General features: G+C 43.3%; 1 protein-coding gene across 1 annotated transcript in view; it reads left to right on the top strand.

Annotated features, from left to right (window-relative positions):
* The window catches only part of LOC146776371 (blastomere cadherin-like), a 562,924-nt gene that overhangs the window by 74,619 nt on the left and 475,016 nt on the right, over positions 1-13,289 (top strand). Inside the window, exon 2 of the mRNA XM_085639655.1 lies at positions 3,207-3,321. Coding sequence (XP_085495781.1) covers positions 3,207-3,321 — 115 coding nt within the window. The remainder of the gene's footprint in view (positions 1-3,206; positions 3,322-13,289) is intronic.

Here is a 13,289-nt window from a genome sequence, read left to right as displayed (position 1 = left end):
TGAGCGAGCAATATTTTTGGGGTGTGAAATCTGCAAATTATGTAGCAGATGTTGGATTATGTGGCAAATGCGGCAAATCCATAACTATGTGGAAAATGTCAGAGCTGCAGGTCCCACTGACAGGCAAGGGCCCGGGCGAACACAAAAACCTAGTTATACCGGCCAAGACACCAGAAAAGAGGCCACCAACTCGAAACATGGCTAGGAAAAACCAGGCAATACCATACATGGTTCGGGGCGATGAGATTTATTACAACATTGTTTAATGTTACTTAAAAAATATGGAACAAGCATAAATGGGATAGGGGCAAGAGAGAATGAGAGAGTTAAAGGGGGAAATTGAGCGAGAGAGAGCAATAGAGAGATAATTAGAGAGCGCGAGATAGAGAAGAGATGGCATGATAGAGAGAAATAAAGAAGAGAAAGAGAGTCCAAGAGGGGGAAAGACTAAAAGAAAGAGAGAAGAGACGGTGAGAGAGAAACAGAGAAAGATAGCAAGACAGTGAAGTGGAAAGAACAGAGAGGAAGGAGAAGAGAGAAACAAGAGGTTGAGAAGAGAGAAACAAGAGATAGAGAGAGAGAGAAACAAGAAGCAGAGAGAGAGAAACAGGAGACAGAGAGAAGAGGGGTAAAATAAGTGGAATTAAAGCGCGAAAGAGAGTCTGTGAGAAAGGAGAGGGCAAGAGATATAGAAAGAGAGGATGGAGAAGAGATGGCAAGAAGGAGAGAGAGGTTGTGAGTGATAGAAAGGGCGAGAGAGAGAGAGAGAGAAAATTGTGAGGGGGCAAGAGCGAGAGAAAGAAAGAGAAGGGGAGAGTGGAGGGGCAAGAGAGAAGAGGGGCAAAAAGAGAAACAAAAGTGTAGGTAGACAAGAAAAAGAGAGTGACAGTCGGAAAGAGAGAGAAACACAGAGAGAGAAAAGGAGTGCGGTCTCAGACTTGATCTCAGAGTATGCCACGGGGGCACGCCCTTTCTCCACCAAGCTTCCGGCAATGACTGCATTGCATGTGCAGGGAGGGAGCTGATATAAGGCACCAGGGATTCGCCTAACAAGTGTCTGACTCCGCCCCTGTCCTAATGGCCTTCCAGACACGGGCTGTCGGAGCATTTCTTCCTTTGCACAAGAGCACACCGTTCGAACTGCTTTCCGCCTGGAAAGCTCCTCGGTATAGTTATAAGCACTTGGTGGGGAGTGCCCCGTGAGAGAACAGCCTGTCCTTCATGTTTACCTCGCTTGTCCAACAGAAATGTAACAAGCGCGCGCGTCTCGTGCTTAAAGTAAAAAAGAAACTAAAAAAAAGGCGTGCAGCGTGTGCGCTTGTGAGAGCAGTCTGCTTTTTTCCAAGCATATACTAGTGCTTGTGGCACGCTCCTGCTCGCTCCCGCAAAGTATATGCTGCCACAAGCACTAGTATGTGCTTCGAAAAAGAGCAGAACGACGGCTAAAGGTGTGCTATGCAACGCATGCGCACTGTGTAGGCGAGACCTAAAAAGGTTATATGTCAAGCAGGTTTTTTCTGTTCCATCAATCAGAATATTCATGGAAGGAGAAAAAACTCTTCCCTGCTCAAGAGATAACCCCGACAGTGGAACATTAGCCTGTGTTAGCCGGATTAATGAAGGCATCATTTCAACCCATGCATAAAGCTAGGCTTTGGGACCTTACACTGAAAACGGTCTTCTTGGTGGTCACCACGTCACTAAACATGGTGAGCGAACTACAGCCACTAACGGCAAAAGAGCAATACATATCCATAAATAATGAGAAAGTGGTAATGAGAACACTTCCAAAATTGTTGCCAAAGGTCATTTTACTCTTCCACATTAGCCAGAGTGTCAACCTATCAGGTTTTTAGGTCTCGCCTGACCCAGCGCATGCGCTGGTCTGGCGAGACTTATTGAGAGGGCTCCAAAAAGTGCTACCAGGCCAGCCTAGAGCTACAGTGCATGTGCGCGGGCGCGCGCGCTGCGTTTTACAGCAATTACTTTCACTTTCGCGGCCGCAAGGCCGCTTTGATGTTGATCGCAATCGCGATCACTTTAACTTTCGCGGCCTCAAGGCCGCTTGGCATAGCCAATAGGTCTCTATTTTGGGACCTTATAAGTATTTAGTTACGCAACTGTTGCATGGCTAAACACTTATAAGGTCCCAAAGGCGAGACCTATTGGCTATGCCAATGCTTGTTTCCTAAAGCCATCCAGTGTGTCAGAAAGGACCTTGCACACACTAGATGTGCGGATGGCTGTCCTGTATTACATACAGTTCACCCAGGACATCAGGAAAACATATAAATTCTTCGTAGGGCATTCACCACACTCCCTAGGTACAGCTGTAACAAAACTTAGTATCTCTGGATTGATTGTACAGACAATTCAAATGTGCTACTTGCTAGTGAACAAGCCTTTGCTTACTAAACCAAAGGCACGCTCTACCAGAAAGAAGAGAGCTTCTGTGGACCTTCTGAGAGATGGCGAGCAGCCATATGGTCCTCCAAGCACACATTCACAAGGCAATAATGTATTGATTTCCGATTGTGGAAAGAGTTTGCATTAGGGCAAACTCTTTCAGCGATTGCAAATCAATACAGTACTTAGGAACATTGTTGCATCCACTCCCTCTTCTACCCAACTCTGCAAGGCAGTTAGCACTGCTACATCCTGTGTGCAAAGTATGTAAATCTAGAAGAGACTTCATGCTGCAAAAGAAACGAGTTACTTGTAATTATGGTCTTGCAGCTTGAAACTCTTCGAAATCCACATGCGACCCTCCCGCCAGTCCATTGAAGGAGGTTTGTAGAAGATTACAAAATAATCTAAGAAGGTAGGCCCAAACATGGGCATTGTGGGATCATGGTCGATGTCACACAAGGGCTCTGCCTATGTCGACTCCATCTCATAAGCTAAGAAAAAGCTTAGGATAATATAGACACTTTTGGACCTAACCAGTGGAAGGCAGAATTGTGAAAAGCATGTGAATCTGGAAGTGTTTCACGCTGCAAAACCTTAATTACAGGTGTAACTGGTTTTGTATTGATTGGTGAACCTTGTTTTAACATCAACTGGCTTTCCTGCAGGGAGCAGTTTCTGAGTTGATAACTGCATTCTGCTGTCGACTGCAACTTCACAAGCACATTCTGCAGCTTGCATCGATTGAGGTGTCGTGTCGCAGCTGAAAAGGATAAACTTTGTTTTATGCCCCTGTTTAGGTGTCAGGAGGCTTGTGTGATGAAGCTGACCTTTGCCGACCTGGCTTTGAATCGGAGACTTACATCTTCTCTATAACCAGTCGAGACCTGGGACCTGAAAGAAACATAGGAAAAGGTAACCTATCTGTTTTTGCTTTTGTTGTGCCTAGGTCGGTTGCTGTCTCTAATAGCTATAGCTTGGGTGTTGTACTTGGGAATTAATTTCATGTTTAAGAGGTTGCATCAATGCTAACATTTTATTAGTATATTGAAGATGTTTTCTGCCTCAACTAATGCAAGGACAATCATAGAGAGTACTTGTATTTCAGAAGGAATGAAGCCTAGCAGGCCAGGACTCCTAGGAGGAGTACAGCAAGGTGGATATACTTGGAGCCTCATGCCATGAGAGGCCATGTCCTAGTTAGCAGAACTTCTATTGAAATGTAGAGCACCCAAGATGATCTGAACATGGTGGCAATAGTGGTGTGTGGAGAAGGGCATTTATGTCATTGAACTTGCATTACTTGGATAAATACAAATTGCACCGCTGTGTCTTTGAATAATAGCTGCGTGACGTAACCCAGGCAGTCTGGTTTAAGTCTTGTACTCCTGTTGACGCTATCCTCAAGTATTCTAATGTGGTCTGGAAAACACCTAACCAGAGTAGTTTTCATGAAAAAACTTAAAACAAAAAAGTGGGGTTGTTGAGTTACCTTTTGTTGTTTGTAAGAAATCTTGTGATCCTCGATTGATCCTCGTCATTCTTACTCTTACACGGAAGAGGACTGGAACAAGGACTACTCGAACTCTGATAATCAAAATTACCACTAGGTCATTGAGACTTTACCTTCTTGTCCATCCTTCTTGCACTAGTCCTTTCATGTTCTTAAGGCAGCTAAGATTGGCTTAAAATAAGGGGTTGTTTAAAGTTTCAGTACTGACATTTATGGTTTAAAGCTTTCTTGATGTATTAGAAGCTACCTTAGCCAGTGAGTTCATATAATGTACTGTCTGAATCCTAGATGTTTTAGATATATAATTTGTCAACTGAAATAAGAGGTGAGAACCTAGTCTAGCATGGTGCACTTTTTATGCATGAATGGCAAGCATTAGAATGATCGATACATGTACATTGTAACATATGGTAAAGAGACCGGCAGACGGAAGATGATTCTTGTTGCCAGTGGTCTTCCCAGAAGGCTTATGTCCCACCTTATCAAGCAATAGTGCATTGTGGGTAGTTCACTCTAGGTGATTGTGTATCAGGCAGTGATGAGTGGAGCAACAAAGGGAAGGAGGTAGAAGCCATAGGTGTGTAGTGACGGTATTTGAACTTGATAGAATTCATGGTATGGTCTCTGAGCAACACTAGGATATTCCTCACTCTTAGTCCGCATCTTCTAATTTAACAGCAGCGTCATAAATCGGCTGGCGCTGGGGTTGTGTTTGCGCAGAAAACTTACTTATTGGAAATAGTTTGAGGTGCAGGACTTGAAGGTCCGCCGTTGTGCTTTTGAAAACACCCTTGTCTACCAAGTGTTCAGCGTAATTGATGTAGATGTGAAACATGTCTATGCGAGTAGGCTGGGCGACACTTTAGTGACTTTGGCACTGCAACATGTTCCATGTTAGAATGCTTGCCACTTGGTAAGCAAAGAAATGTTGAGGAGCAATTCGGGAAATATTATTTTACAATGCATGAGAAATGGCTTGCATTGATGCATAGAAATGTCCCTTCACCAACCGAGGAATTTGAAGTCAATGAAGCCTCACTGTGGTAGTTTGCACAAGTTCTAGATCCCTTCCATAAAGGGGAATTTCCTCTGGTCTTTGAAATGTACTACTTCATTTTCAACCACTTCAATAACTCTGAGGGCATACGCGCCCAGTTCAGCGCATATGTTGCAGAACCTGTCCCAGAGAACCGCAGTCTTCAGGTGCACCAGTATTGGCATGGAAAGCTAGATCAGTGGCCAGAGTTAGCAAATTGTGTACTGGCTGTTTTGGTGTTGCCTGTCTCAAGTGCCAATTTTGAGAGAGCCTTTTTACAGCTAAAGTTTTACATGGGAAGGAAAAAGCGAGAGTGCATGACTAAAGACTCACTGAAGAAGTATTGTATGGTGTCTTACAATAAGTTTAATTCGTAAAAAATTATTTGGACCTCATGTACACTGTACATACACGGTCTATATATCATGGACTATCAGGGCAGAAAGCAAGCAATAATAAAGGCAAAATGTTCCATAAACACTGCTTCTGTTGTTTTTAATGATGCCAAAATGTGTAACCCCTGTTTTTTTAAGGTATTGAAATCATTGAAAAAAATCCTACCAGAATTTATCAAAAATAGAAACTGAAAACAGGAAAGCCTAAAAATATAGCATTTGTGGCACATGCTTTTTTTATGCTGCAGGGTTAGCCACTGTGGGCATCTGCACAGCCTGCAACAGCACTACTGAGCAAACAATTGTTATGCACATTCCAGGTAGAAACCTTGCCAGTGGCAGATGTTGGTGCAGGCCTATAAGCTACTTGTAAGGTAGGAGGCCTGACCCCTCCTGCTACGGTACGCCTTCTCTGTGAGGGAGGAAATCTTGAACCGTTGATGCTCAGCTTTGCCTGTTCTGGTAAGGAGGGAATCTTACACTGCTGTGCTGAATATGTTCCCGTTTTGTGATTGAGAGAAGCTTGCCAAGGCACCGCTGATGTTTGAGTTGTACATGTTCTTCGCACTCTCTCTGTCTTGTTCTGGGCTGTGTGTGAACGAATCTTGTACTACTCAGTACTCTTGCACCCAACACTTATTGCGTATCTGTCTTCTGCATTCAGGAAACTTACAATATTTGCCAATTACACTTTGCATGTCAATTTTCTGCAGGCTGCAGTATTATTGTTAATATCTAAACTACAAGCCCCAGAGTGCAACAGTCTAGTGTTGAAAGCTCAGGCGTGGCGTACGATATTACACTTAGCATGCTACACTCTGCAGTCGAACAAAAAGCAAAGTGCAATGACATTTGTAATTGTTACCTTTTTTGTAATCTACCCATCCACTGTAAATCGTACATTTTATTTTGGTGAAGGAATTCTTCTTTTTTTTTTTTTCACACATTGGTTTTAAACGTGAAAATTGTTCATGATAACCATACCATGTGACGCACTACAAATTGCTCTTCCCCTTTACTGGTGTGCTAAAAGTACAATCTGGCCACTGCCCAAAAGGACTCAAATCGTTATCCAGGCGTGGCAGCAAATGTTTGAGGCAAGGGGAGGCGATGGCATTTCATGTGTAACTGCTGGCACCTCACTAATAGAAGCACATTAACACTTTATGAAAAGAAAAGCAAATGTTTAAGAGTCCCTGTTTCCCGGCGAACGAGAGACTGCAGGGGTCCCAGTGGCGTTGTTGCAGCGTGTCCGGATATGCACAAGACGTGAAAATAATTGCGCTTGTGCCAAACGGCTGCTACCTGTGTTAATTTTCCCAATAAATGTAACTTCTCCAGACCTTCCTCGGCCATCTCTAAAATTAGTAGGGTGACTGTTCACCCCGACCCTTTAGTTCTCTGAAGGTACAACCCAGCTGGCCTGGCAACGCACCTCATTGTATTCTTTTTAATTCACTTGAGACAAAGTCTGTATTGTTGGCTGGAGGCGGCCTCTGTAAAAAGGTATCTGGAGGCCAGTGGCTCTCACTGCAGGCAGAGCCAAGGTGGAATCGGGCACATGTGCATGACCCTACCTCAACCCTACCAGTCGTAAGACACCTCAGTGCTACCGTCATGAAATGACCAAGAACACTTGCTGCTGTTAACACTTTATTGGATGGTTTCATTAGCAGTTCTTGCATACCAGACTCTTTTGAGGATTTTTTTTCTGTTTTGGGGTGGTGGTGGGGAGTTGATCTCTGAGTTTTCTGCTCTCACCAGTCACAATTTCCGTCTTATCTTTCACCCTCCGGCTTGTGGTAAACTTGTTAAGAGTGGGCACTGTTTCTATCCAAACATCAAACGTGGCTGCCCTGTTCTTTCAGACACCAGGTCTCCTGTGGTCAGTGCTTGGAACTGCTGGTGTTTGTAGAAAAACCCCCAAAGCAGACTTGAAAATTGATTTCCTCCGCCTGCTTCCGTTTGCACGGCTATGTTCTTCTGAATGCCTTCTCAGTATGTGTATCCATTTCGATGTTACCGGTTTTGGACACACACAAAAAAAAGCACGTTTGACAACGCCACACCTGTTGGCTTTGCCAATGCCTATTATATATGCATCACCCGTCGTCGAAGTGCATTACAAAAAGTATGGGAAATGTGATGCTGTGCGCACAGGGAGTAGGGTCAGTGAGCGTGGGGGCAGTATCAAATGCATGGCTAAAAAACAATATATTCTATAGCTTTTTTTTAGCCTTTCACCATCAGGTAACTAAACATAATATAACACACAGCTTAAATGAAAAATAAATGCAAGTTGACTTTGTCAGTGGGAAATGCACCATCGTACATTATAAAAACTCTATTAGTTAGAGCACTGCAGGGGTCTGTGTGTAACCAGAGAACAATAGAATTGAATTGTGGTTGGTGCAGTGGAGAATAGTAACATGTGTATGTTTAGTGCTACGAGGCCCCAGACTGTGACAGACCACACTGTGAACATGTAAGTCATTATTTTAAACTTTCAATACACACGGCATAATATACAGAAGCGTAGGAGACACTACATTTCTTGGGGGGGGGTCAAGGACAACCTTTTGGACTTTCCAGTGACCCTATACAAATCGCCCGTTGTCTGAGAGCCGTACACTGTTAAACAAATACAATCGCTTAGTTTTGTAGTGAAACATTGATAAAGGCTGGCATGTAGTTACAGTTTGCAAGTATGCTTTAATTGTGATTTGCATTCACTAAGTAATTAGACCAAATGTGAAAACACATTTTTTTAAATCTTACATCTTCATCTACCAAGCTAACAAAGGTGGGGCGAAAAAAGGAAGAATAAACTGAATGCTCTTCACGGCATTCCTAAACCTCAAAATGCAATTGAACTTATATAGGATGTGTATTGGAGACAGGCTATAGGCACACACAGCTGTAAGAGTAGAGAAATGTCCACTTTTTAAAAGTGGCATATCTAAAATAGTAATGTGAAATCCAACCTTACTAATAATGAGGATTTATCATTGCCATTCCAAAGATATAATACATGACAGAGCCACTCCTTTTTAACCAGGAATTACAGCTTAAAAGAGTGTATTAAGGAACTCCCAATAATAATCTATGAGAGAAGTGGGCCTCATGGTAGTGAAAAGGTGTGTTTTTTACTACAAGGACATGCAAAACTTAAAAGTACATGTTTTACCTTTTAAGTAACATAGCACCCTGACCTTTGGGCTACGTATATATAATAAAAGGGAAGTTTAAGACTAGGCAAGGGGTTTTTAATACCTAGTCGACATGGCATTAAAACTGCACACACAGGTTCTGCCGTAGCTAGCCTGAGACATGTTTAAAGGGCTACTTGTGTGGATGGTACAATCAGTGCTGCAGACCCACTAGTAGCATTTAATTTACAGGCACTGGGTATATGGTATACCACTGTACAAGGTACTTTACAAGTAAATTAAATATGCCAGTTATGTATACACCAGTGTTACCATGGTTAGGGGATACAAATGCAAAAAGAACTATTGATGGACAAAATGCAGAACAATGTCATACATTCACCCAGTACAGAGATCTGGGCCTAAATCCATCGTTTTTTTGCTCACCATGCCATTCCAGTTTGAACCCAGCCATATGCAAATCAGTCTTGATCCTGTGCCCCATGGGAACAGTCCAGTCCGAACTGCCAGGCCAGGTCCTCCCTGGACTGAAAACAAGCCTCCTAGGACCGGTTTCGGGGTTTCACCCCTCTTCAGCCAGGATAGCTTGATTCCAGTGGCATGGAGAGCACGGGACTCACGTCTGAGCATACCCGTCCCACTCGGGGTGACAAATGCAAAAAGAACTATTGATGGACAGAATGCAGAACAATGTTATACATTCACCCCAGTACAGAGATCTGGGCCTAAATCCATCGTTTTTTTGCTCACCATGCCATTCCAGTTTGAACCCAGCCATATGCAAATCAGTTTTGATCCTGTGCCCCATGGGAACAGTCCAGTCCGAACTGCCAGGCCAGGTCCTCCCTGGACTGAAAACAAGCATTCTAGGACCGGTTTCGGGGTTTCACCCCTCTTCAGCCAGGATAGCTTGATTCCAGTGGCATGGAGAGCACGGGACTCACGTCTGAGCATACCCGTCCCACTCGGGGTGACAAATGCAAAAAGAACTATTGATGGACAGAATGCAGAACAATGTCATACATTCACCCCAGTACAGAGATCTGGGCCTAAATCCATCGTTTTTTTGCTCACCATGCCATTCCAGTTTGAACCCAGCCATATGCAAATCAGTCTTGATCCTGTGCCCCATGGGAACAGTCCGGTCCGAACTGCCAGGCCAGGTCCTCCCTGGACTGAAAACAAGCATCCTAGGACCGGTTTCGGGGTTTCACCCCTCTTCAGCCAGGATAGCTTGATTCCAGTGGCATGGAGAGCACGGGACTCACGTCTGAGCATACCCGTCCCACTCGGGGTGACAAATGCAAAAAGAACTATTGATGGACAGAATGCAGAACAATGTCATACATTCACCCCAGTACAGAGATCTGGGCCTAAATCCATCGTTTTTTTGCTCACCATGCCATTCCAGTTTGAACCCAGCCATATGCAAATCAGTCTTGATCCTGTGCCCCATGGGAACAGTCCAGTTTAGCACTGGTCAGCAGTAGTAAAGTGCTCAGCGTCCTAAGGCCAACAAAAAGAATCAGCAGGCAACATTTTGAGGGAAGACCACCCTAAGGCTGACAAGTCTTATAGTATGGTATAGGATTCTGTGCGTCTGAGTATTGAAGTCAGTTGGCTCCCTTTTGGAAACCCCTGGTTTAGCAGGGCACAAGAAGGCGAGCGAGAATAGTTTCTCAATCACTGGAAGTTTATCGCCTGCATTCCTGTGGCTGGAGAGTGGAGAAACCCTTAATGCATCCCAAGTATACAACACAATACAGAAACAGTTGTTGTCTAATCTATGAGAAGCATTATTGCAGATGGATGATATGCGTGTAGAGTGCACTTAAACCGCATTATCTTGCACAAAAATATAGGAAGCCCTATGAGATACATTTGTAATACGAATTAGCCTTGTGTAGGATGCTCACAAAAATTAGATGTATAGTATTTGTGTGGAAGAGAGATGTTTATCAATGTAAAAAAATCCTGCTGTGAAAGACATATATGAGATGCTCACAGAAGATAGGTATAGTGAGATTTACAGAATGAGGTGTGTGGGTAAAGCTCCGATATGAGGTATTAGTGATGAACTCCAGAAACATACTGTTTGTGTGTGAAGCTTACAAATGAATACGGTGTGTGGAAGGTCACAAATGAGTAGTGCGTGGGATGCACTAAAGCACAAAAACTTTGTTATATGGGCGGTTCACAAAAACTATAAAATGCTCAAAATTAACAAATATGCCTCTTGCTAAGATTATTTGAACCAAAATATTCGGCATTTAATTGAAACAATGATTGAAGGAGTGGAGGCCTTGTTCATGATAATGATGATTTATTTACAAGTAACAGAGTTGAGTATTAACAGTGAAGTAATCTTTGGGGAATAGTTATTGCTACCAAGAAAATGAGTGACCTAGTTTGGTAGCTCTGATACGGACATCATTTTCTCGAAGCATAGGTATGGTTGGTGTCTTTGCTTTTATGTTAAGAAGCTCAGAGGAAAAACACACTCTTTGTGTGGTAACATTGACAATATTGGGATGTGATGGGGAGATTATTGGTGCCTGGCCTCTTTGAGGACAATATTTTCCCAAAGGTTACACAATTTAGAGATGCATGTTTTGATTGCTTGGAGAAGCTTAAGTGAAGATGCCCATGATCTGGTAGAATGGAAAACATTGAGCCATGGAGGGGTTACTGATTCACTATGCCATTGTGAAACACTATTTCCCATATTTGATGGAATAGTGCATTAGAGATACAACCAAATACCTTCTCATTAGTGGCTGCGGTACTTGATTGCCTTGTGTATTTAACCACCTCTTTGTAGAACTGTGTGTGCTGCACTTAGGCTGATCATTTGTGTCTTGTGCGACAAATTATGTACATCAAGTTTACTAAGAGTAAATACCATATATATATTTCACGAAATGCGGTATGAAAGTATTTTCTTTATGTCTATAAACCATGTAAACGTATTTCTATGGCGCTTTGCGGTGCAGGAATTCACTTGATGAAGGCAAACGCCAAAACGCGTCGTCCTCAATAGTTAGTGCACAATAAAGTTTGTGTGCCGTTTCCTGGTGTGCTGTCTCTTAATTCCTGGAAATATTTTTCACGGAGAAAAGAAATATATATATATATATATATATTACCTACTGGCGGTCGCCAGTAGGTAGTTATAGTTAGGACCACGTTTCCATAGGAAATCCGCAACATTCTATTTTGAATAACTTTGGCGCCGGTCGACGAATCCTCGCGAATTTGTCAAAATAGGTGGGGCGCTACGCTCCGCTCCTACCCTGAAAGTCTCGGGGGGATTCGTCAAGCGGGGGCTGAGATAAAAGGGGGGTCCCAAAACGCGTTTTTCCCATGCATTTTTCCATAGGACCTTTAGACAGGGCTACAGCCCGAACGGCTGAACAGAATTACTAGAAATTTGGCAGAGAGGTAGTCCTCAGGTCAAGGAAGTGCCTTTTGTAGGTTTGGTGTAAATCTGTTCAGTAGATTCTGAGAAAATAGCCTTTAAATCAATATATATATCTGAGCCAGCTTACGGTGCGCTTACGGTACGCTTACCGTACGCGTACGGTGGCGTGCGCGAGCGCGATTATGATTGGCTCTTAGATCTTAGTAAACATTCGAATCGGCCGAAACCAGGAAGCGGCGGCCGCCATTTTCTCTCTCGCACTGAGAGAGATGATTAACAAACAAAGCACAAAAACATTTAAAGGGGCTGTTTTGACAGCTCCCACACACATAGCCATGTAGAGGGAGTCCCCAAAGATCCCCCAAGGCCAAAAACGGAATTTTTTTTTTTCCGCAAATTTCGCCGATTACGCTTACCGTACGCGTACGGTAAAAATATATAAAAAAAAAAAAATTATCCACACTAACCCCACCCTGTGTGTAATTGGTGACCGGAGGTCACCAATTGTGCATGGCTTATCATACGAGTGAAAAACGAAAATATTTTAAAAAAAAATATTTAAAAAAAAAATTATCCACCCTCTCTCCACCCCGTGTGCAAATGGTGCCCGAAGGGCACCATTTGTGCATTGCTTATAACTACTGCGAAAAATTAAAATATTACCTTTAAAAACGAAGTGCATCATATGTCCTCCATGTGCGCACGGTGCGGGAAGCGCATCGTGCGTACATGGCCCATCTAGCGTAACGTGGGCACGCGGTGCACGTAGCGCACTGCGTGCCCACCGTGCGTGCACGGCACTAACTGCGTAAAGTGGGAGCGCGGTGCGCGAAGCGCACCGCGTGCTCACTGTGCGCGCACGGTGCACGAAGCGCACCGTGCGCGCACGGAACGAACTGCGTTAAGTGGGCGCGCACGCCACGAATGGCGTAAAGTAACTTAGCATTTAAAAAAACGTACAAATTCACTGAAAAAACCATAGGTTTCACACACGTTATAGTTAGGAATTAGCATTTAAAAAACCTTGCAAATTCACTGAAAAAACCATAGGTTTCACACATGTTATAGTTAGCGGAAATTTTACTGATAAAAAACCAATGAAATTCCCCCGTTATAGTTAGTGCAGGCAACTATAACTCACGCGACCGCAATCTTCTGCTGATGACATATGTGTCTTTATGAAAAAAAAATATTTGTAATATATGTATAGCTAAAAATGTATGGAAGAAGACATGGGCAAATAAGTGTCTAAATACAGTATTAGCATCAGCAGAGGATTGCGGTCGCGTGAGTTATAGTTGCCTGCACTAACTATAACGGGGGAATTTCATTGGTTTTTTATCAGTAA

This window comes from Triturus cristatus, chromosome 12 (assembly GCF_964204655.1).
Source record: "Triturus cristatus chromosome 12, aTriCri1.1, whole genome shotgun sequence".
Taxonomy (NCBI): domain Eukaryota; kingdom Metazoa; phylum Chordata; class Amphibia; order Caudata; family Salamandridae; genus Triturus; species Triturus cristatus.
This window is presented reverse-complemented; position numbering and strand designations above follow the sequence as displayed.